Source organism: Anoplopoma fimbria, chromosome 8 (assembly GCF_027596085.1).
Source record: "Anoplopoma fimbria isolate UVic2021 breed Golden Eagle Sablefish chromosome 8, Afim_UVic_2022, whole genome shotgun sequence".
NCBI lineage: Eukaryota > Metazoa > Chordata > Actinopteri > Perciformes > Anoplopomatidae > Anoplopoma > Anoplopoma fimbria.
The window spans coordinates 16,145,687-16,168,269 of NC_072456.1; the positions used below are offsets into that span (position 1 = coordinate 16,145,687).

Genomic DNA, 22,583 nt, shown 5'->3' on the forward strand with positions numbered 1-22,583 from the left:
CAAACATGCCTAGGCAGCTTAGATTCAGGCCCCATCCTTCGGAAATGATGCAGGAATGTACACTAGAATGTCGTCTTAAATTTTCCAGCACAGATAACATCCAATCAATGTCAATGTTCAATGTCTGAAGCAATTTTTATGAAAACAGATATTGAAAATATGTTCAAATGATGACAATACAGTTTACAAAAATCCTGGCATTTATAATAAAAATAGAAGTTATAAAGGTTTTTCCAAGCCAGAAAGAGGATGAAAAAGTATACTTTAGATATATATATATACATATACTTGTGAGAATATGTGAAACACAATGGTGTTAAGTAACAATAAACTAAAGTTTCTGCGTGAACTAGAGTATAAGCCCAGGTAAGCCAAACTGTATGTGCAGGAATTAATTATATCAAATCATTTGTAAATGAAATGTCAAAGATCATTTGCAAGATTTGCATTGATCTGTGAGTATATACTGTATACTATATTGACCTGTTCAGATAATAATGCTTGTCCGCCCTGTGAACTGTTTACACTCGTGTTTATGTGTTAAAGTAGTTTCTGCTAACTGTCTTAATGCTTTATATTGTTCAATATGTGTTATTTGTGTTGAGATGTTATTCATCACTATGGAAAAGAATTTGAGTTGAAATTATTTCTAATATGAAGCAGCTTTTGGATTTTTGTTGTACAAACTTGTCACTGCACAAATATATATATACATGCTTACGTTGTTTTTATCAGCCAACAATGTTTAACATTTGTCCAGATTGCATAGATTTGTGTATGATGTGGGAAATGCTGACCATTTATTTAAGTATGACAAATATGACTTTCAGATGCTTTTAAACAATATGATGGACTAGGATTTCAGGCACACTGGTATACTGTAGTGGCATTATCTGACAGCTACTGTATGTCTGCTAATCCAAAAATAAAAATGTGATGTCAAAAAGTCTGTCCTACAGTGTATTTATTTACAGTTCCAATTCCCTACATCCTTTACCAGATTGTATGGGTATAACTCTCCTCCAACCCCTGAAGATCTGCGTAAGTGTAGACCATGCAAAGAGGACAGCCACCAGCCTGCTTTACCTCCCAAGCGAGGCCCAGGTCCAATGCCAACAGCAGTGGGATTTCTTCCAATGCTTTGATATGATGTTTCGCTGCGCTGAGTCAGAGTTCGAAATCACTGCTGCCGAGGTGCCCGCCCCAGCCGCCAACGCTCCGCCCCTTCTTACGGTCATCCCTGATGAGACACCGGCTTCATCTGCAGATGATGATGATGACCTTATCGGTGTCTGCTTAATTTGCTTCCTGTGCTGACATGTCTCTGCCGTTTGTTTCAGCTAGTGATGACCACTGCAGCAGCACATCATAACAGAGGGCACTGAAATATTTTGACACAATATTTCAAATGGGGATACAGCTGGCTGCAGCTGCTGATTAAATGTGGGTGTGTTTGGAGCAGAGGTCTTCAACAGGGGGTCTGCGACCCCTAGGGGGTCCGCGGAGGTACTGCAGGGGGTCGTGAAATGTCTGGTTGTTTAGACAATTTTTCATATTTTTTTAATATTTCTTTCGCTCTCACCAGCCGGCCGCGGTTCACTCACAGTGAGACTAGCCTGGACCTGTCCCTCAAAGAGGAGGCCCCGCCCCTATCGCAGCTGAGCCAATCACGAGGCCGCATGTTACATGCTGGCTCTGTCAGGCTCCCCGTGATTGGCCGAGAGCCTATTCAGTCCCCAGCTGACTAAGATCCCAGACACGAGGACGCACGCTGCCATATTATTTTAAAAAAAGATACAGTTAATAAAGTGAAAATGAAAAAACAACGACATTTACTTCACCCACGAATCCTTGTGCAATCATTTTTGCAAGATATTCCTGGCTAAAAAATGCATGGCAGTGGCACTAATAGGCCATCACTCATTTTCGTTTCCACATTTATGTTTAAAATAAAAACGTCAATTTGAATATATGACCCTGTGTATTATTTGAATAGCTTGTATGCATGATTATCATGCAATTGACAGACAATGTTGATATTGGCATTGGTATCAGTGACCAGGTGTGTTCATGCATGGCAGTGGCACGGCCTCCCTACTCACTGTACCTCCACATGTTTCAAATAAAAACATGAATATATGAACCTGTGTATTATTTGAATAGCTTAGTATTGAATGCACAATAACAAGGTATGTTTATACATGGCACTAGGCCCAGCTTAATATAAAACACAATTTTATACAATATATATAGTAGGGGGTCCCTGCTCCATCTCTCTATCAGTTTGGGGGTCCTTGGCCTGAAAAACGTTGAAGACCCCTGGTATAGAGAGTTTGAACAACATATCTATTCCCCATTATAGCTGCTGTTGCTATGTAGCCATGGACGACTCACACAAACTGCTCCCCAAGGAATTCACAGATCTCCGCAACACGGTGTAGAATGGCATACAGCATTGTGTCTGAATACACACCTTAGGTCCACATGCATTTGGATAGGCACGGCAAATTTAATTGGGCCAATGCATGCTCGTGATTGGAGGAGACTTTTACCCATAGAGTCCATAAGAACATCATCACCTTTGTTAAGATCTTGTCATGATCTTGGTTTTGGCTTAATTAGTTTCCTGTTTTATTTTGAACATTCTCCACAGATATCGAATAAAAAAGTTAAATTTGCCTTTAACTATCTTAATTTCAGTTCAACCAGCTTTGTTTTGTAGTATTGTAGCAGTTGAATTATAAAAATATCATGAGCTCTAATGCTAACTTATCAGTACAATGATTCAGGTTATCAAATTCCATTTCCCGTAACCTGCTTATCCAGTTAAGGGTCGCAGGGGTGCTGGAGCCGTTCTCAGCTGTCAATGGGCGAAGGCAGGGTTCACCCTGGACAGGTCGCCAGTCTGTCGCAGGGCTGACATATAGAGACAAACAACCACTCACGCTCACATCCACACCTACGGGCAATTTAGAGTCTTCAATGCACCTAAGCTGCATGTCTTTGGACTGTGGGAGGAAGCCGGAGAACCCGGAGAGAACCCACGCTGACACAGGGAGAACATGCAAACTCCACACAGAAGGTTGTCCAGCCCAGGAATTGAACCCAGGCCCCTCTTGCTGTGAGGCGACAGTGCTAACCACTACACCACCGTGCAGCCGGGTTATCAAATTATTAAGAATATTTTACTTGTTGGTCTGGATCTGATTATCAACATGAATTAAAATGCATATTTACACATCAGTATGTAATATATATTTTATTGATGGTATCATTTGTAAAAGCTTGTTGCACAATAATAAACACGGCATGCAAGACATTTCTTTGTTTAAGAGTGTAACCAACCAAATGAGCCTCCTTTGTGACTTTGTTTTAGATGAATGAATATTGTTTTAGCACACATTATGTTTTGTTGTGATGTTATGATATCATATTGTCTGAGCACATTATAAAAAAAAACACATTTTGATCAGTCACCATGAAAATAACAACCAGCTGATCCCGGCGCTATGCGTAAGAACTTATTTGCTCTGTATGTAAAGTTTGTCAGACTGCTCTAGTAAAAAAGTTTCTAATATTTTTCCAGCTCTAACAGGTTTCATGTTGCATGTTATCTTATAACCCTGGTCAGGTGTTTTCTAGAATTCAGCACAAGGTGATCACAAGCAACCGATTTTAATTATTACACAGCACCTCCTGCATAGACAGGAAGTTAAAAGACAAAATAATTGAGTCAAATAACTTCCTTGTTGATGAAACTCATAAGGTCAACAGGTCCTGAAACTAACAAGACAAAAGTGCTGATTCAACACATTTTCATATGCATTCATTTTAAGAAATGAAATGTTACAATGACCCGTAGGTCAAAAAAAGAAAAAAAAAAGTTTTGAATGTCTGAGCCCCCTGTCTGCTGTTTTTGTCTAACAAGACAACATCATTTGAATCATCTGACACACCCGAGGGTGCTGCCTAGTTAGTTGCATGTTTAGCTCCTTGACATTATTTAAAAAGCGCTCATTCACCCTACCCATACAGATTTACTCTTCTACTGTGGGGGACTCAAAGCTGTCACAGTTTTCTTGCAAATGCAATGCGGTGTGAAAGGTAAATGGTAAATATTGTGTGATAGATACATTTATTTGTTTCGGTCCTTTTGTGGTTTTCTGTCCTAATAGTTGGTTGGTTTTAATCAACTGGTGTTCAAGGATAAAATTGCATTAGTAGCTTATTCTTGGCTTATACTGAATTCCAAACCTTGATAATTCCATTTTTATCTGTACTGTTTGTTAGCTTTTATTGCAGCACAAGTATTTATTTTGTACTAGGCTCCATGAAGTCATGTCTGCACTGTATTTGGAATAGTGCAACTAGTGAAATCTACAGTACGTTTTAATTGACAGCAAATTGTGATCTGCCAGACCAATTCAGAAACATATCATATATCAGGTAAGCTTATCTGCTTGGACGCAACCACATAGCATTTTCATGTTTGTGAAATATGACACAGTTTGGACAGACATATAGCTCTTGTAATTCTTGGGTTTCACAAAAGTACCATCAGGGGGAGTTTTCTGAGATTCAAACATAGGCCCTACAGTGCCATTTCATACAGCCATAAACCCACCATGTTTCTGTGATTGCAAAAGCAGTGATAAAGAAAATAATAGTGGAGACGTGGTCTGCAGTCCTGCAGTTCTTCTCTCCACATTATGTAAGCCCCAGGCAAAGCACACTGAACCAGAAAATAAGTTCCTGCAGCAAAGCCCTGGGCTCTTTTGTGACTGTGACAATGGCCAGCAAACACTCTCTATAGACCACTCCTACACCATTCCATGCATCTATTGTCAGATCTTCATTCGAGAGAAAAAGGAGATTGCCAAGAGCATGAACCTGCTGACTTTATAATATCATCTACGGGGGCTTAGTCTACATAAATAGGATTTGTGGTATCTATAAACATAGTGCTTACCACTAACCCTTTATCTTAACCTTGTTTCGTAGCTGCTAGCAAATCTGATTGTGGGTTTAAAGCACTAATTGTGTAGTTCTAAGTCATACTGTAGTCACACTAGAGTTAGTCCTAACCTGGCCTTTTCACTTAATGAGGAAAATAATTGTGGAAATAAACTGGAAGCCTACACAAGAATGTAAGATAAACATAAATGTGGTTCATTCCCAAGTCAAAGAAAGTAAAAAAAACTGTGATTGATAAAAAACAAAATTTTAATCAAATCTTTGGACACAATTACAAGCTGTCTTGTAGTGAGTTACATTGGTAAAGGAAACATTTGAATATCATGAGAATACTTTGAATGAATAGAGTCAAAAGGTTTTTATTTGACATTGCACGACAAGGTTGTACAATGAATCGGTTCATATTGAAGAAATGCTACATCAAAATATATCAAATTGTTACATAGTTAATTATACAATTTGTATTGTTTTGCACACCATGTATCGAGACACATTTTGAATCATCTTGAGAGGAAGAGATGCACACCCCTTATTCAAATTTATCAGACAATTTTCTCTGAAATACCTTTAAACTGTTTAAAACGAAACCCCAAGCTGTAAAGACTTGAATCATGCCAGCTGCTTATAACCCTAGGGCCAATTGCCAAAAAAGATTAGGCATCACTAGACCTTTGGGAGCAATATTGGGGACCATTGAAATACTCTAAATTATAGCCAGTGAAAATCATAGCCTTCTCTAACCCGAGTGGGAGGTGAAGATCGGAAAATAAGGCCTCATCAATGCGGAGGCACAACTCTCAACAGATTTCATCAGTAGATTGTAAATGCAGACACACAGCCTTCACCTCGACCCATCTGGAAGAACACAAACAAAAGCTTTACTCTGAGTTAAAGGTCTTGTGTTTTCATATAAGATTACAAGATGATCTTGTCTGTGTGTCTTGTCGTTCACAAGCAAGCAACTGTAACACCCTGCTCGAACAGTCTCAAAGAAAAATGTATTGATAATCTATCAGAAATAATGCTAATCATAATCACAAACCCTGTGTTTACAGTAGAGCGAAAGTAGAGCGGTTTACTGTAACTTGTCTAACATGTCTTTTTAATTGAGTTAGATTCAAAGTTGTGGTTTTTTTTTTGCTATGTTGTTTTCTCTCTGATATCTTACAGCCTGTGTCCTTTCTGCCACACTGCAAAATATGATGGCGTGATCAAACCAGTACAGCAAATTATCAATCATGAATGAGCTACAAACATGTTTTCAATATGTTGCAAAGCACAAGAATGTCAGCAAAATAACTCCAAACAAGATTGAAAATTCTTGTTTGGAGAGCAGCCTGCTTGAAGAAGTTCCACTTGATACCTTTCCCAACAATATTAGAATGCCAAAGATGCAGTGAAGCGATGGTGCAACTGAAACGCGTCACAGCCGAATCAAGTGGACATAAGGAGTAAGAGTCTGTGTGTGTAGCATTGAAGTAACTAGTGCAGCATAGAGGATGTGATTCGTCACACCCACAAACTAATTGTGTTTGGTGGAAAGCTTGAGGTATGGCTATCAGGAGTAAGCCCAAATTGCTCTGTAGAGCTACAGTGCCCTCCAGAATCATTGGCACCCTTAGTGAATATGAGCAAAACAGGCTATGAAAAAAATGTCTTTGCTGTTTATCCTCTTGGTCTTTCACTCAAAATATTCACAGAAATCTTACCTTTTCATTGAAGTAAAATTATTGAAAGAAAAAAGAAATGTTGACATTAAATAAATATTTTTCTCCAAAACATGTGTGTCACAATTATTGGCACCCCTAGAAAATCTCATGATTACAATCTAACTGAAGTATAATTCCAGTCATATTTTACATTTTTAAATTCACCTGTTTGATTAGGAACTCTTAAGTGGTCAACCATGACTTCCTGTTTCACTGGGGTATAAATATGAGGTGACACAGGCCAAATTCCCTTAGTCATTCATCACTATTGGAAAGACCCGAGAACACAGTGACAATGTGCGACGAAAAGTTGTTGAGCTGCACAAATCAGAAAATGGATATAAGAAAATCTCTAAACAGTTGAAAATACCCATTTCCACTATCAGGGCATAATTAAGAAGTTTAAAGCGACAGGAGATGTTAAGAATCAGCCTGGAAGAGGACGTGTGTGTACATTGACCCCACGCACCGTGAGGAGGATGGTTCGACTGGCAAAAGAATCTCCAAGGATCACAGCTGGAGAATTGCAGAGGTTAGTTGAGTCTTGGGGTTAGAAAGTCTCCAAAACTAGCATCAGACGCCACCTACATCACCACAAGTTGTTTGGGAGGGTTGCCAGAAAAAAGCCTCTGCTGTCAATCAACAACAAACTAAAGCACCTACAGTTTGCCAAACGTTACTGGGACTTTCAATGGGACCGGGTTATATGATCAGATGAGACCAAAATAGAGCTTTTTGGCAACAAACATCAAAGGTGGGTTTGGCGTAGACAGAAAGATAGCCATACAGAAAAGCACCTCATACCCACTGTGAAGTATGGTGGCGGATCTTTGATGTTGTGGGGCTGTTTTTCTTCCAAAGGCCCTGGACATCTTGTTAGGATACATGGTATCATGGACTCCATCAAATACCAGCAGATATTAAATGAAAACCTAACAGCCTCTGCCAGGAAGGTTAAAATGGGCCGTGGTTGGACATACCAGCAGGACAATGATCCGAAGCACACCTCAAAATCTACACAAAAATGGTTCACCGACCACAGAATAAAGGTTTTGCCATCACAGTCCCCCGACCTAAACCCCATAGAAAATCTGTGGAGCTGATCTATAAATAAATCTACTGAGAGGGAGTTTAATTATCATTGCACTGTTCTGAGCACTGATTGCTTGTTGCAGGTGCACACAACCAGGGAGGACACATGCAGGTGTCATGGCTAAATATTCCCCTCAACAACACAGCTTCATATTTGTATAATAAAGGGCATCTCCAGCATCCAGAGTAGTTGATTATGTTTTGAAGGGCATGTATAGTCTGTTGCCTTTAAGCCGGAAAAGCAATTAGGGCTCAGGAGAAAAATCAATAGACCTGCTTCATCGCTACACAGGCTCATGGGAACATGCAATGGACAATTGTGAACTAAAGATGGAAGGTTTAAAAAAGGGTTCAATGGATATTGTTATAATTATCGTGTAGCAGTTACTTAGCTTTTGCCTCCATTGTGAATGAAACTCTGTTGCCTTTGTAACCCTTTACAAACTGGGATAGCTAGCAGGCTACATGCTTTTGTTGGTAATATATAAAATTACCAACTTAAAGGCTTTACAAGCTATATTGCTGTAATAAATGAAGCACATTATAATAATTTGCCTAATGATTTAAGCATATGTCGGCCTACAACACTACTTTACAACCCATCTGTGAATCTTAAAAAAAAAAAGTATATAGTTGAATTTTCTAAAAATGCTAAATCATTTTCTGAAATGGGTTTGCACTGTTGTTTTAAACAAACATTACTCAAACAGGAGTAAATAGTGAATTTGTTTGGGACTGTTTTCAGATGCAGATTTTGCGAGTTACTGAGTACAGCAGCAGGTCATGTATGTAGACTTCCAAAGAGACATTGAATTCAACTACACTACAGTTCCCATGCTCATTTATAATGAAGAAACATGTTAAGCAATCCAAAGGTGTTACTTTTAATATATTTTAAACAGTTTTTAGCAAAGTAGCCCTACGGCACAGAGGAATGAGCTTTATATCTCCAGGTGTTTACATAGTCTAAACACCATAGCATTGCTTCCAAAACAACAGAGAGGTAGGGAGGAGAAAGCAGAGTATTGTAGAGAGATTATGCAGAAGTCACCACGATCACTGCTCCCTGAGGAGCAAAAACCCAATATTTAGCATCTGTCAATGTGCAGTTACATCTAAAAACCACATCAAAACACCGCTTGAATTGTAAAGAGCTGCTGTGCAACAGACTGCACAAACAGATTAAGAGAGAATTCAAGAATACGTTTATTAAAGACTGCTGAAAGAGAAGAGAAGCAATCTGAGGATACAGTGTACTTCAAAGGGGTAGTGTAAAGCTTAACTAAGATAACAAAGTATACAGTTTTCTGAATGTGATAAAGATCTCAATGTGTTTTACAGAGGACCATAAATTGTACTGAATTTGATCAGGCTGACATTCTTGCTTTGTCGTGCCATATGGAGGTTTATCTGTATAATGGTTTATAGTAAACCCAATATCAAGAAGAAAAAAACAAAATGTTCAATAATGCAAATACCAGCAAATTATTACTATTTTCATCCCTTTTTTATTTGTGTTTTTTTTTTTTAAATATGAAAAGCAATAAATTCCTAGATTTCTTTATAGAAAAACAAACAAAATGGGCATTTGAAAGTGTATAGAGCTATTACTACTGAGCTTTGAATACTATCTCTGAGTAAATAAGCCAACAGTCAAAAAACAGTGAATTATTTTATTCGCTATTGTGTTTCATATTCCCACTATTCAGTCAAAGTAGGTATCTCATAGTCAGACCTTCTTATGCTCATTGACAAACATATAAACAGGGAAAGATCTGATGTCTGCTTAGTTCCATGAAAAATCTTTCTCGTTTGCACATGAATTGCTATAACGCAATACAACCTGTATTACTCTTCCGTCATTGTTATTCATAAAATAATAATTTTACGTTCATGGCATTGCACTCTCCAAATATATATTTACTGTCACTTATTACACAGAATAGTTTATAAGGGTTAGGGTAAGGGGGTGATTTTTTTACCACTATTATTTTATTTCATCTTATTTGGAAGAGCATGCAACTCAAGCCACTTAATAGGAACTATTCGTCAGTAGTAGTCAGCCAACAAAATTACTTAAAAACTTTGAAATTAAAAATAAATGAAAGAAATTAAATCAATTTGTTTGAGACTTTTGAGAGTAAGAAAATGTGAAAAGCAAATTCATTTTGTAATCAAAATTAGATTTTGTTCAAACAAGCAAACAAAAAAAGGCAATTTAAATCGATTACAAGTCACATAATTGAGAATAATCGTGATTTTTTTTGTAGGATTTTTGGGGAGAAATACTCTGATGGGGGTTTGCAGCAGTTGATAATATTTTGTATGAAATCGCTTATCACTACAAATTGTTGCAGAAATAAATAGAATATTTGAGTAGGAATTAGCATGGGCAAAATGATTGTGTGATATATTTGAGCTTCTAGAGGTTCCTTCACAACTCAGCTGTGTTTACAGTCAGAAATAAATCTACTTTGGCTATATATGTAATATATAATATATGTAATCAGAGCACGAGCCATTTGACTAATTGATTCAGCTAAGCTCGATCACTTTGACTGCTCACTTCAGTCTTATTAGTCACTATAAATTGTGTGAAAGGCATCCAGTCTTCCAGCTGGGGCCTGGTTTGTTGAAAAGAAGAGACCTAAGAATAACTACAGAAAACATGAATCCGTAAAGGACCTCCTGCTTAATTATAGATAGACATCTCAATTTCACCAACAAAGTACAGGGAAAAATGTTTGCGAGACGTGTTACTGTTGGACTCAATTATCTTTGCTAGGCAGAAAACGGGCAATAGTTGCAAATACTGTAGTTAAATTAAAAAAACTAAAAGTCAAATGAACTTTTAACTGTTGATGCTAACATTTTAGTCAACAGTGATTGTCCGTCAATACCTTGTATTTCACATTTTTTAAGCAACATAGAAATGTTAGAACCTAGAAGCTATGCACGTGATTTATAATTCAGTTATTACAATTATCGGAAGTGGGTTGTCACTCACTCTGTTGTGAAATGCTGACCATTATGCACATTTTCAATACGTGCATTAATCGGAAATAAATCTAAAGAGCGCAAACAAGAAAAAATACTAAGATAGAAAAGGGGATTTATCTATAAAAACAAAAAGTGATGAAACAGACTTAGCATCAGACATATACATGTGACTCAAGGCTTTGCTCCACTTGAGAGAGTAAAAAGAAAAAAATATGGGCAGATAAAAACATCAGATCTGTGTAGAGCGATGAGGAGCATAATCTTCCTCAAAATAATACATGAAACAAACTTGTCTTGTTAGTGGTTGCGTTTAGCTAATTTGGGGTTTATGTTGTGCATTCCTTTTCCTTTCTGCCTTTCCCATGAATTACAGCTAATAACTTGTCCCAGTATGTTTTGGACATATTACCTGTGACAAACCCAATTGTGGGCAAGTCCTGGCCGAGGGGATGACTGTGAGGGAATAGAGAATTGTGTTAGTGGGGGCCAAAAATAGAGCATGCATGAGCTGACCAGCGATCAGTGTCTAACAATTTCCAAATCAATCTCTGACTGAAACCCCAAGAGATTACAGATTGCCTGAAGAGGAAGACACAAAGAGATCTAGAGACAGATTGTAGAAGGTCAATATGAGTAGAACCTGGTGAGCAGTCAGACAAAAGGAGTGTTGGGAGAACGACCACTCTAGGGTGATTTCGCTACAGTACAGCAGCATTACAGCAACCTCTTGATAGCCACAATTCAGTTGACTTCAGGAGGAGGGCAATGAGGACAGTAGAGATTGTGAAAATGAACCAAAAACATGTTGATGTGAAAGCTTTTGAAAAGATCAATGAGGTGTAGGTTTGGGTCTTAATTCTCTGCTGTACTGGTAAATCCTCATTTGATTACTATCATTAATTCATTAAATTACATTAGTTTAGTCACTAAACAGGCTGTTTAAAGTAGACACTTTTCATCTAGGGGACTAATCTGTTTTTGTAAAATTCTGTCCTAATCCTAAATCCTAAAATAGTCCAATTCACGTTAAAATTAAAACCATCACCATGTATAAAAGCTATAATATTGAAATACAATCATCTGATTGAAAAATGCTTTAATATCTTAAAGTACAAATTGGTATTTCTCAGGCATTAAACCATTAAAACAAAAGATCCATGCATATGTGTCAGATATCAGTTCTCATTTTCATGCTAGGCACAAGTCCTCCAGCACATCATGAATGTTGAAATATAATGGCCAATTGAAAAAAAAATGTGAATTCTTGGTGATCTAGGTGACCAGAAAATATAACCCAACACATATTATTGTTATATATTATAACGAAAAAATGACGTGTGGCTAGAAATGTGTAAGTAAGCAGTGTGACATTTTAAAATCTTTTCAATTATGATTTGATTCGTCCATAGTAGATCTACAAATACTCAATGCAACACAATGCAGTGCAGTTAAGAACAAATGTTTATGACAATCGTGGGTAGGGTTTTTTTTCACAATTATAGTCAATGTTGGACATTTGATATCGAAACATTTTTCCTAAACATTGTTATCGTCTTCAAAATGCCAAATTATATTATTTCTGTGATGAATAAGATGTCCACTTCGAGAGATAACAAAGTCATGGTGTCAAACTCAAACTAGGGCTTGATTACATTTTTTCCAGTAGTAATGAGCTGTCATAATGTTGACAAGGACAGACAAATACTGCCCTCTACTGTAGCTGCTGTGCTAAGTCAAGCACCCAAAGTATACAAAAACACACTTTGCTGCATCATATTCAGATAGTATACAACAGGTCTGCTGAATTCACAATAAAAATGTGCCTGGAAATATTGGGGGGGGGACATTTTCAATCTTTTAAGACTTCAAACAAACTAAACAATTGATCATTTTTCCAAGAGGCCTCAGTCTTCAGTAATCATCTTGCCAAGTCAGTAAATCCTTCATCTTAAAATAACTACAGTATCAATACAGATATCAATAACTTCTACACTGAAAGTGATCTGTCTTGATCTCCTGTTGCAGCATTACATACAGTTACTTCAGATCAACTTACGTTGGGCCTGAAGTGCTGGAGGTGAGCCATCTCACCTCACAACTTTCCATCTGAAAGATTTTTGTCATCCATCCTTACGTCCTCAGTAGTAATAGCTTCCGAAAACTGCCACCAAACAGAACAAGCTGTCCTGTACCAAGAGGCAAAACACATTTAACTGATTAAAAAATTGTATTGAAGAGTCTGTTTCCCCCCCCCAATATCTGGATGAACAGAACAAAGGCACCTACGTTCATGAAAACATCTTCTGCATAGTTGTCTGTGTCAGCATCCCATAAACACCTTGAAGACATTCTGGTAAAACACATGAGAAAGTCAAGGATTATTTTTTTATAGCTCCAGTTTGTACATAAGTTTGTTGAATCAATACCTATCTGACAGTTTTGATTAAATAAAACATTGTGGCATGTTAACCTCAAACCACCTTCACAACCACAACATTTTGCCTCAGCACTTTTTTTAATTTAACATGATATTTAATAACATTACTAACACCGATGATGTAAATATAAAGAGCAGAGCTGAGTTAATATCAGCAATCACAGTAGCTACTTCTAATTATATATTGCTTGAATAATGCTAGTTTGAAACTGTAGTGACACAGCAAAAGAGAAGGCTACTTATCAGGAAATATTAGAATAATAATATTGTCAATTCAATGACAATCATTGATTTTTTTCCTGGAATTCTAAAATATCTTCTTAATTCTTTTGAATACAATTAAGATTTCCAGTGTCATTAAGTTGACACAATTACTGCTGTCAAACATATAGCGAAATCTACGAATTCAAGCAAAATGTGTAGGACAGCACTAATAAAAATGTCGCTACAAAAAGGGTTCCCACATATTTTTACCAATGAGCTTTCAAAACTTTTCTATAACATTTCCCAAAAATTAATCAATTTACATGATTTTATTTAAGTAGTTTAAATATCCTGTCGCGATCAGTTAGTGAGTACTGAGTAACCATACGTGCTGTACAAATATTGTGAGTGCATCATGCCCACATCACTTCAGACGATAGCAGATAATTGAAGCGGCAATATATAGGTTGGGCAATGGTTTAAGTTGTCTTGCAGCTATACCCATGCTTGCCATGCTGGTATAAGCATTACGTTATCTGGCCTGGCTGTGGCAAGCATGAATTATGTGCAGATGCTGACAGTCTGTTTGGTGGTCTTTTGGTTGTCTTGATGCTTTTTCCCTTTAGCATGGTTGACCACAGCCGCTTCCTCCATGTTGCCAACGTCCGAATGTTTTGGTGCAGAGCCTACATCCAGCAGGACGAGGGTCTGCCTCTCAATTGAGACATGTATTATATTTGTCATTCAAAAGCCATACTTAATTAAACATGCACTTCCCAGGAATTTGCAATTAGGCTAACTGTTAGACATTCCCGCTGCCAACTAGATACAAACCCAAATGTAATAGACCACAATAGACAAAACAATGTGAATTCAAAAATTAAAACCTTTTTTAAAATCATACTGTTAATTTCAAATCATTCCCAGAGCAGGAAAAAAGTTTTTCTGATTTCCCAACTTCTCCTGGAATTTCATGACTGTGGGAACCCTGTACAGTAATACTGTTATAGTTTCTGATAAATATAATGCTATTATATCATTGCTGGTCCTTTCTTTTATGTTGCAGCTTGAGCATCAACGAAGTGCACAGTAAAAATTACACACATCCGCTAAATTGGTGACATTTTAGCAGATGTTGATGGTAAGAATGACCAAAGTTAGAGAGTATCCCCATATATTAGTTTTAGAAATTTCACAGCTATTTTTGTTTACCACTACCAAATGATCACTCACTTGACTCCTTGTCCGCGTTGTTCACCAATTACCACTTGCACAACAAGCTTATATCTGTCAAACCCTGCATCTGTTGATGAAGAGAAATGAGCTGTAATAGTGTAGATCAGAAACAATACAGGAGTGGGTACTAATATGCTACACGATAAAAAAAAAAAATTCTAGTACGATTATCTTTAATTGGAGAAATTCTATTGTTGACTATATTTGTAAAGACAAAAATCTACTTTTATGCTGTTTCTTCAGTGTAAATCTTCTTGCTATATTTCTTATTGCGTTCACTTTGTACTTGATTCTTTCTCCAAAGGTTTTTTTGAGCTGTACTGACTGACACAGCAATCAAAAGCAGTACTTTGTTTCATAATTGGCAAAACACCTTCAGTTCGTTGCCTTGGCAATCAGGAGGAGAGTGAATGTGTGAGACCTTCTATGCAACATAGTTATCTACAGTACCAGTCAAAAGTTTGGACACACCTTCTCATTCAACTACTTTGAAGAATCTAAAATATAAAACATATTCTGGTTTGTTGAGCATTTGTTTGTTTACCACATAATTCCATATGTGTTCCTTCATAGTTTGGATGTCTTCAATATTAATCTACAATGTAGAAAAAAATTAAAATAAAGAAAAAACATTGAATGAGAAGGTGTGTCCAAACTTTTGACTGCTACTGTAGGTTAAACCAAAAGGACATTGCTTTTTTTTCCACAATCTAGTTTTGTTTATGTTACTTTTTTTTCAACATTTTGCAAAAGTCAGTCTACGGTCCTGTTGTCATTGATGCTGAATATTAAATCAGACTGTGAATTAACACAACTGAGTCATATTTCTTATGCTTTCTTACTGTTCAAATATGTATTTGGAAGACACTTTTGACTTATATTTCTTTAATATTTTTAACAACAACTGAAATGTACAACAGTACTTGGATGCTCTGTCCTTCTGAGTTTAAAATCAGAGGTAGAAAATAGATTCATCACTCACTCTTCACTTTGTCCTTGATGCTTTCTGCCAGTGAACTGGACAGCTCTGGGACTTCCTCTGGGTCGTACCTCATCCCTGACAGTCGGTCCCTCACAATGTCACGAATGCACTCCTTCACAATGGCTGGCTTAAACCTGGGAGGTCAGACAGCAAGACACAAAGCAGGGATATTAAGTAAAAATCTGACTACTGATCAGTCTCCCTTGAATAGTGGCTAACTTAGCTTACAAGACACAGTTAGCAATGAGCTAAGCTAAGCTAAGCTAGCGGGCTAAACCAGAGCCACCTGTAATGTACGGACGGTAAGACTTTGACCAACTCACCTGTACTGGTGATTGGGTCGTATGAGGTATGTATCGGACCCCTCCATAGCATGTCAATAACACAAGGCTAGCTACAACAAGGAAGAGGAAATAAGAAGTCACACAGCTGCTAATAAGCATCCGTTGCTATAGCGACGTATTTTCCAACTTTACGGTTTCAAAATAAGAGTACGCCAAATACGCTTTTTACTGTGTTTTGTTTTGAAATACAGTACCAGTCAAAGGTTTGGACACACCTTCTCATTCAATGGTTTTTCTTTCTTTCTTTATTTATTTAATTTTCTACATTGTAGATTAATATTGAAGACATCCAAACTATGAAGGAACAGATATGGAATTATGTGGTAAACAAACAAATGCTCAACAAACCAGAATATGTTTTATATTTTAGATTCTTCAAAGTAGTTGAATGAGAAGGTGTGTCCAAACTTTTGACTGGTACTGTATGCTAGAACTTTTCTCATTGGTTTTTTTTTTCCAATTGTCTGTCAGTTGGAATCAATTATGTCGTTGTTCACACTTTTTCTTTCTCAGGCTTTCAAAGCCTTTGATTGTCTCGTTTTTCTAAAATGTCACTATTATCTTCACCATTTCTTTCATTCACTCTTTTTCCTTTAACCCCACATGGAGTGGTATCACCTCAGGGTTGGCTTCTTCATCATGGTTTCTGAACTGCTCCGATTCCAAGGCCTCATCAACCAAAGCCAAATCAGAAGCAAATCAAGGCTCCTTTCTGGATTTAAAATCAGTCTCCAGCTTTAAAAGCAGGGGGTAGAACTCTCCTGGGTCATCCTCCCCATGCTCTCCATGATCCCATTTTTACTTGCTTTGTTGCAGATAAGATGGTTTGATTCAAATCACACATATTAAATGGAAAAGGTATTTTATCAGGTATATATAGGCCAATTTAAACTATTTGCATAATAATATCATTTTCCCTTAGCAACATCTACTCTTACTAATCATATGCACAGGTAATCTAAAACCAGCGAACACAAATCCAACACTCTGGTTCATATCGATATGAAGATTTATTGGAATAATTAAAGGGACTAATTTTGAATTGCAGGTATTTTGTTCTCCTGTCAAAAAGCCAGAGGGGTAAACATTGCACACACATTACATTCAGTATTGATCGTCATTATCTACAGACGAGGGACGATTACAATTAGCAGAAATCGAGTTACTCGCTGTTGTAACATTAAAGCTGCATATGAGGTTAAATGAGCCATTAGATCTTAGTGTTTGTTATAATGAGCCCCTGAAAAGTGTCTACATGAATCGCTCTCATTAAAACGATTGAAGGTATATTGTTTAATGTTAAACACCGACCCCTGTAGTTCCTACACGGATTATTAAGATTAGGAAAAAGGTGTTTAACAACAAGGGCAGCTATTATATTGGCATCATATAAACACTTGTAATCTGTTGTTTATGATGAATTTTCATCATAAAACAGAAGTTAAAATTGGAGATAAAGTTAAAATGAAACCATGCACAGGAAAGATGGATAGAAATGTTTGACGAGCTACTGTCTCTATAGGGAAATGATGATGACAAGGGATCAAAGCTATTCAATTTACGTCTGCAAAATGAACCCATCTATTTGAATAAAAATTAAGTACATATAAGTATATGTTTCATCTCCTGCAACACGGAAGACATGGAACACCCAAGTCTAACAAAATTGTCATTCCCCTTTCCAGTCATAGTGTTAACACTGGCTCCCTGTAAGAGCTCGCATCCAGTTTAAGACTCTGGTGGTAGCCTACAGGGCAGTGAAAGGAACAGCTCCTTCCTATCTCCAGGCCTTGGTCAAGCCCTACACCCCCGCCCGACCACTTCGCTCTGCTGCCTCGGGGCGATTGGTTGCCCCGTCGCTCAGAGGTCCCTGCGGCCGATCCACCCGGTCACAGCTTCTTTCTGTCCTGGCCCCTCAGTGGTGGAATGAACTCCCCACTGACGTCAGGACAGCAGAGTCGCTGCCCATCTTTCGGCGCAGGCTGAAAACTCACCTCTTCAAGAAGTACTACCCTGAGCCTTCCTCGTAGCACTTATTGAATTCGTATTCGTTTACTGCACTTATCCTATTCGTAGTAGTTTGTAGCACTTATTATATTCGTATTAGTCTGTTGCAATTATTGTTTTCGTAGTAATTTGCCTCTGCACTATACTTTTGCTCTGGCTTATGCTTTAAGATGCTTGTTTAAGAAAGGAGATGCACTTATGACTTCTGGTGACTAGTAGTTCTCTTGAATACCTATGTTGAATACACTTCCTGTAAGTCGCTTTGGATAAAAGCGTCTGCTAAATGACTGTAATGTAATGTAATGTAATGTTAAACTAGACCCGAAACTTAATAAAACCAAGTTTTCACTTTTAAATAAAATTTTCCTCAAGTGCTCTATTGGTAGAGTCGAGGTACTTTAAAGTTTTATTTTCCTCGAAATCTCTATTGGTAAAGTCACTATACTTTTAGTTTCATTTTCCTTGAACTCTCTATTGGTAGAGTCAGTCTCTCAACCGAGGCATTATACGTCATTCTCACAAGTTGTTTGTATACAGTGCAGATCAGCTGTCAGTGTTTTGTCTCCTCTCAGCCACCAGCACCACTGATACCGACAGGATGGAGCAGCCAGAGTGGACACGTCTCTTCGATATAATAGCAAAGAATCTTAAACAAGGAGACTCCTGGCGTCTGGAGTTTGATGAAAGTCTTATGCCTAACTGCCAAACACCGGGCTGGAAGAAGTGTATTGTTAGCACCAGTGCAAGGTCAGTGTGTTGGACTACTGTTAAATACTGTAGTTTGCACGTTTATGTATGGTATATGTTAGGTTACATTTTTTTTATAGTTGGATACATTAGGTTTATTAAGGTTTGTGCTATGTACATGCACTATGTTTTGTTGACCAAAATCACATTGTAGTTCCTCAAAAACTGTTCTCCACATTGTAAACCATTACATTTTAGGGTAATAAGTTGGTTTGATAAATGTTAGGGTTAAGGATATACATGTATGTTAATGTAATGCCAACTGTAACAAAAGCTGGGTTAGAGTTACATTGACAGAAATAATTTACATGTCAGAACAAAGATCTTGGTTTCATTCGGTAAACAGCAAAGAGGTAGAGTCAGTCTCTCAACCGAGGCATTATACGTCATTCTCACAAGTTGTTTGTATACAGGAAAGAGGTGTCAAATGTCTCTCCCCTCCTATTTCACCTGTTGTACTGGCTTCAGTCTAACACGGTTATGAGTCAATAATTAGGATTGTTCAACAGACATCTTACCCAAATATATAATTTCCTCTCCCATAGCATCGTTGCTTCCAAATTATTTTATAGCTATTGCTTGAGTTTCCAGTGTAACTTTGGATGGTTGTCATTTTGTTAAAGGGCCTCTGTCTTTTTCAAGGTACAATTGCACCGAGTGTGGAAGAGGCTGGTCTTCTAACAATGTGAGGGTTGCCTGCCACATGCGCCTGTCAAACAGTCGGGGTGTTGTCAAGGTGAGGCCCTTCCGTCAGAACTGCAAGATCTGCAGCGACGCCCCAATGGAGAAGCCCAGCATCGACTCAGAGAACACCAAAACCCTTCTGAAGAATCTTGTTGAGAAAATAAGAATAAAATGCTACAATGAATACCTGGGCAAAAAGAACAGGCCTTTCAAAAGATTTGATGGTAAAATGCCACATGAGCCTGCTCACTGTGAGGCCTGCATGCAAGGCATTTGTCCAAAAAATCGGTCTTTTTAACATAAAAAAAAAAAAAAAAGTTGTATGGACACACATATATATATATATATATACAGTACCAGTCAAAAGTTACGGTTATTTTTTTTTATACATTGTAGATTAATATTGAAGACATCCAAACTATGAAGGAACACATATGGAATTATGTGGTAAACAAACAAATGCTCAACAAACCAGAATATTTATTTTATTTTAGATTCTTCAAAGTAGTTGAATGAGAAGGTGTGTCCAAACTTTTGACTGGTACTGTATATAAATATATGTGTGTGCGTGTGTGTGTGAGGGTTTTGGGCTGTCGCGAGTGTTTTTATGCCTAAGCTCATATTGAATAAGCATCAGTTGTATAAGACTTCACCTCCTGTCATTCTGTTACATTGTGTTGCTTCCATCATTTTCATATGATAATCAAGTGCATATAAGCTTTCATATATATTCCTCTCGGTTTCTTCCTGTTTTTATTTTTCTTTAAAATATGAATTTGTCTGCTCAAAAGCATTAAAACAGCTTTCTTACAAAAAGAAATGTGATAAATAAATGTGATTGCATACAATTAACCAAACATATTTGTGATTTGTAGCGTGGGTGTTTCTTATTTTCAAATAAATTCTTCTAAGTTATTTATTATTTATATAAAGGAATCACTAAGGTACACTGATATATGAACAGTGGAATATATAAATATTAGAATAATTATTTGGACATGTGCTGGTAAGAATTTTAGAAATGTGATATTACCATAGACTGTAAATAAGAAAGATATTACATGCAGTGCATACATAGGTTGAAGACATGGCAGCGTATCACCAGCAAGAGGCAGTGTATACAACAAGAAAACATTTCAGTTTCATTTCTCCTGCAGTCCTTCACTAGTGAGTGCTCTGAAGATTTTAAGAAACACAAAGGCAGCGATCGTATTTCAGTTGGTCTACACTAATCACATTATTTTGTGTGATATATTAGTAAATCACACACAAATCTGTAACTTTTTCTTTAGATGGGGTTACCCTTCTCTTCATTTCAGTGTATAAATAGACCACACAGAAATAAGATCATCTACTAATAATTTTGTATATGCTTAACATGTGACCAATCAATACAAACTGGTCATTACGCATTCAATTCCCAGTGCAAATCTTGACCTGCAACTTAAAGAACACAGATTTACATTTTGTAAGTTTCATTGTCCATTAACACTCTATTGGTAGAGTCACCTGTTTATATACTGTACAAATTTAGTTAAAATGAAACCATTTCCGAAGGATGTAGATATGTTCGACGAGCTACTTTCTCTATAGGAAACGAGAATGACAGTGGATCATCTGCATTAAAGGAAAATTAATTCTGGAAAATGATACCATCTATTTGTATAAAGATATGGTAAATATAAGCATATGTTTTCATCTTCAACGCAGAAGACATAAAACACCCTAGCCTTTCAAACTTGTCATTCCCCACTCCAGTATTAGTAAAAAACTAGACACGAAAGTTAAGGAAACTGGGTTGCAACTCTTAAGTTTCGTTTTCTCTCTATCGGTAGAGTCACAGTACTTTTAAGTTTCATTTTCCTTGAACTCTCTATTGGTAGAGTCACAGTACTTTTAACTTTCATTTTCCTTGAACTCTCTATTGGTAGAGTCACAGTACTTTTAACTTTCATTTTCCTTGAACTCTCTATTGGTAGAGTCAGTCTCTCAACCGAGGCATTATACGTCATTCTCACAAGTTGTTTGTATACAGTGCAGATCAGCTGTCAGTGTTTTGTCTCTTCTTCAGCCACCAGCACCACTGATACCGACAGGATGGAGCAGCCAGAGTGGACACGTCTCTTCGAGATAACAGCAAAGAATCTTAAACAAGGAGACTCCTGGCGTCTGGAGTTTGATGAAAATCTTGTGCCTGACTGTCCAAACCCAGGCTGGGAGCAGTACATCCGGAACACAGGTGCCAGGTCAGTAAGTTGGACTACTGTTAATTAGTGTAGTGTTGTCATGTGTATATACAGTATTGTATATCTTTACTTCATATAAATGATGGTTCAGGAGATACATTTGGCATGTACTTGTAATACTTAAGTTATGTTGACAAAATATGACAAAATGATTTGGGGACCAAAACTGGTGCACAATGTATACCTCTAAATGTTAGGGTCAGCTTAGGCTGATGGAAATTCATGTTGTTAATGTTAATGCCATGACCAGTATTACACAAGCTTGATTATTTTAGAGCTATATTGAAGGAAGAAATAATGGGCCAGTTCAGACTTTCTTTAACTTGGGTCCTCTGTCATTTTCAAGGTTCAAATGCACTCTGTGTGGAAGAACCTGGCCTTCCAACCGGGTGATGGTGGTTTTCCACATGCACCTGTCAAACAGTCAGGGCGTGGTCAAGGTGAGGCCCTTTCGTCAGAACTGCAAGAGGTGCAGCGACGCCCCAATGGAAAAGCCCAGCATCGCCTCCGAGAACATCGACATCATCCTGGAGAATCTGATGGAGAAGATAAGAATAAAATGCTACCATGAAAACCTGGGCAAAACAAGCAAGCCTTTTGTAAGCCTGGAAGTCAAAAGTCCACATGAGCCTGCTCACTGTGAAGCCTGTCGTCTAGGCATCTGTACAAGGAATTGAGCTTGAGTTGTTTTAAAGCTAGCCTTTATGTTAATTGAAAATAATAATATTTGTCTCAGCCTTTAATGCCTTAATTTATATAAGCAAATCATTAATTACATAATACAATGATGATTGTATTTATTTAATATGTCATTGTATTGTGCCCTCTATCATTTATTAGTAATCATTTGCATGTAAACATTTCGGGGAGTCTTGTTGGTAGTCAGTGGTCTTTAAAATATGAATGTATCTGCTGCAAAGC

General features: G+C 37.3%; 3 protein-coding genes across 5 annotated transcripts; 2 read left to right on the plus strand and 1 right to left on the minus strand.

The window, feature by feature from the left end:
- Positions 1–5,248: 5,248 nt before the first annotated feature.
- On the minus strand, positions 5,249–16,093 carry dynlt2b (dynein light chain Tctex-type 2B). 3 transcript variants are annotated; one of them, XR_008531369.1, is made up of 6 exons: positions 15,958–16,093; positions 15,635–15,768; positions 14,650–14,719; positions 13,062–13,125; positions 12,832–12,961; positions 5,249–5,829 (listed from the first exon to the last, which is right to left on the minus strand). XR_008531369.1 is itself a non-coding variant. In XM_054603133.1 (6 exons), exons 1-5 carry the CDS (start codon positions 16,002–16,004, stop codon positions 12,914–12,916), a joined length of 363 nt encoding a protein of 120 aa, XP_054459108.1. In that variant the 5' UTR covers positions 16,005–16,093; the 3' UTR covers positions 5,249–5,829; positions 12,867–12,913. The 3 variants fall into 3 exon arrangements, 2 of the variants coding, with proteins under 2 accessions (XP_054459108.1, XP_054459107.1); XM_054603133.1 differs by having other exon boundaries at positions 12,867–12,961; XM_054603132.1 differs by lacking the exon at positions 5,249–5,829 and having other exon boundaries at positions 11,949–12,961.
- Positions 16,094–18,491: 2,398 nt separating this feature from the next.
- Positions 18,492–20,277, plus strand: LOC129094937 (receptor-transporting protein 3-like). Its single transcript, XM_054603246.1, has 2 exons — positions 18,492–18,732; positions 19,375–20,277. The coding sequence occupies exons 1-2, from the start codon at positions 18,584–18,586 to the stop codon at positions 19,712–19,714; spliced, it is 489 nt and encodes a 162-aa protein (XP_054459221.1). The 5' UTR covers positions 18,492–18,583; the 3' UTR covers positions 19,715–20,277.
- A 1,120-nt stretch (positions 20,278–21,397) lies between these two features.
- LOC129094489 (receptor-transporting protein 3-like) lies at positions 21,398–22,543 on the plus strand. The gene is made up of 2 exons (XM_054602682.1): positions 21,398–21,662; positions 22,009–22,543. Exons 1-2 carry the CDS (start codon positions 21,514–21,516, stop codon positions 22,337–22,339), a joined length of 480 nt encoding a protein of 159 aa, XP_054458657.1. The 5' UTR covers positions 21,398–21,513; the 3' UTR covers positions 22,340–22,543.
- Positions 22,544–22,583: the final 40 nt, after the last annotated feature.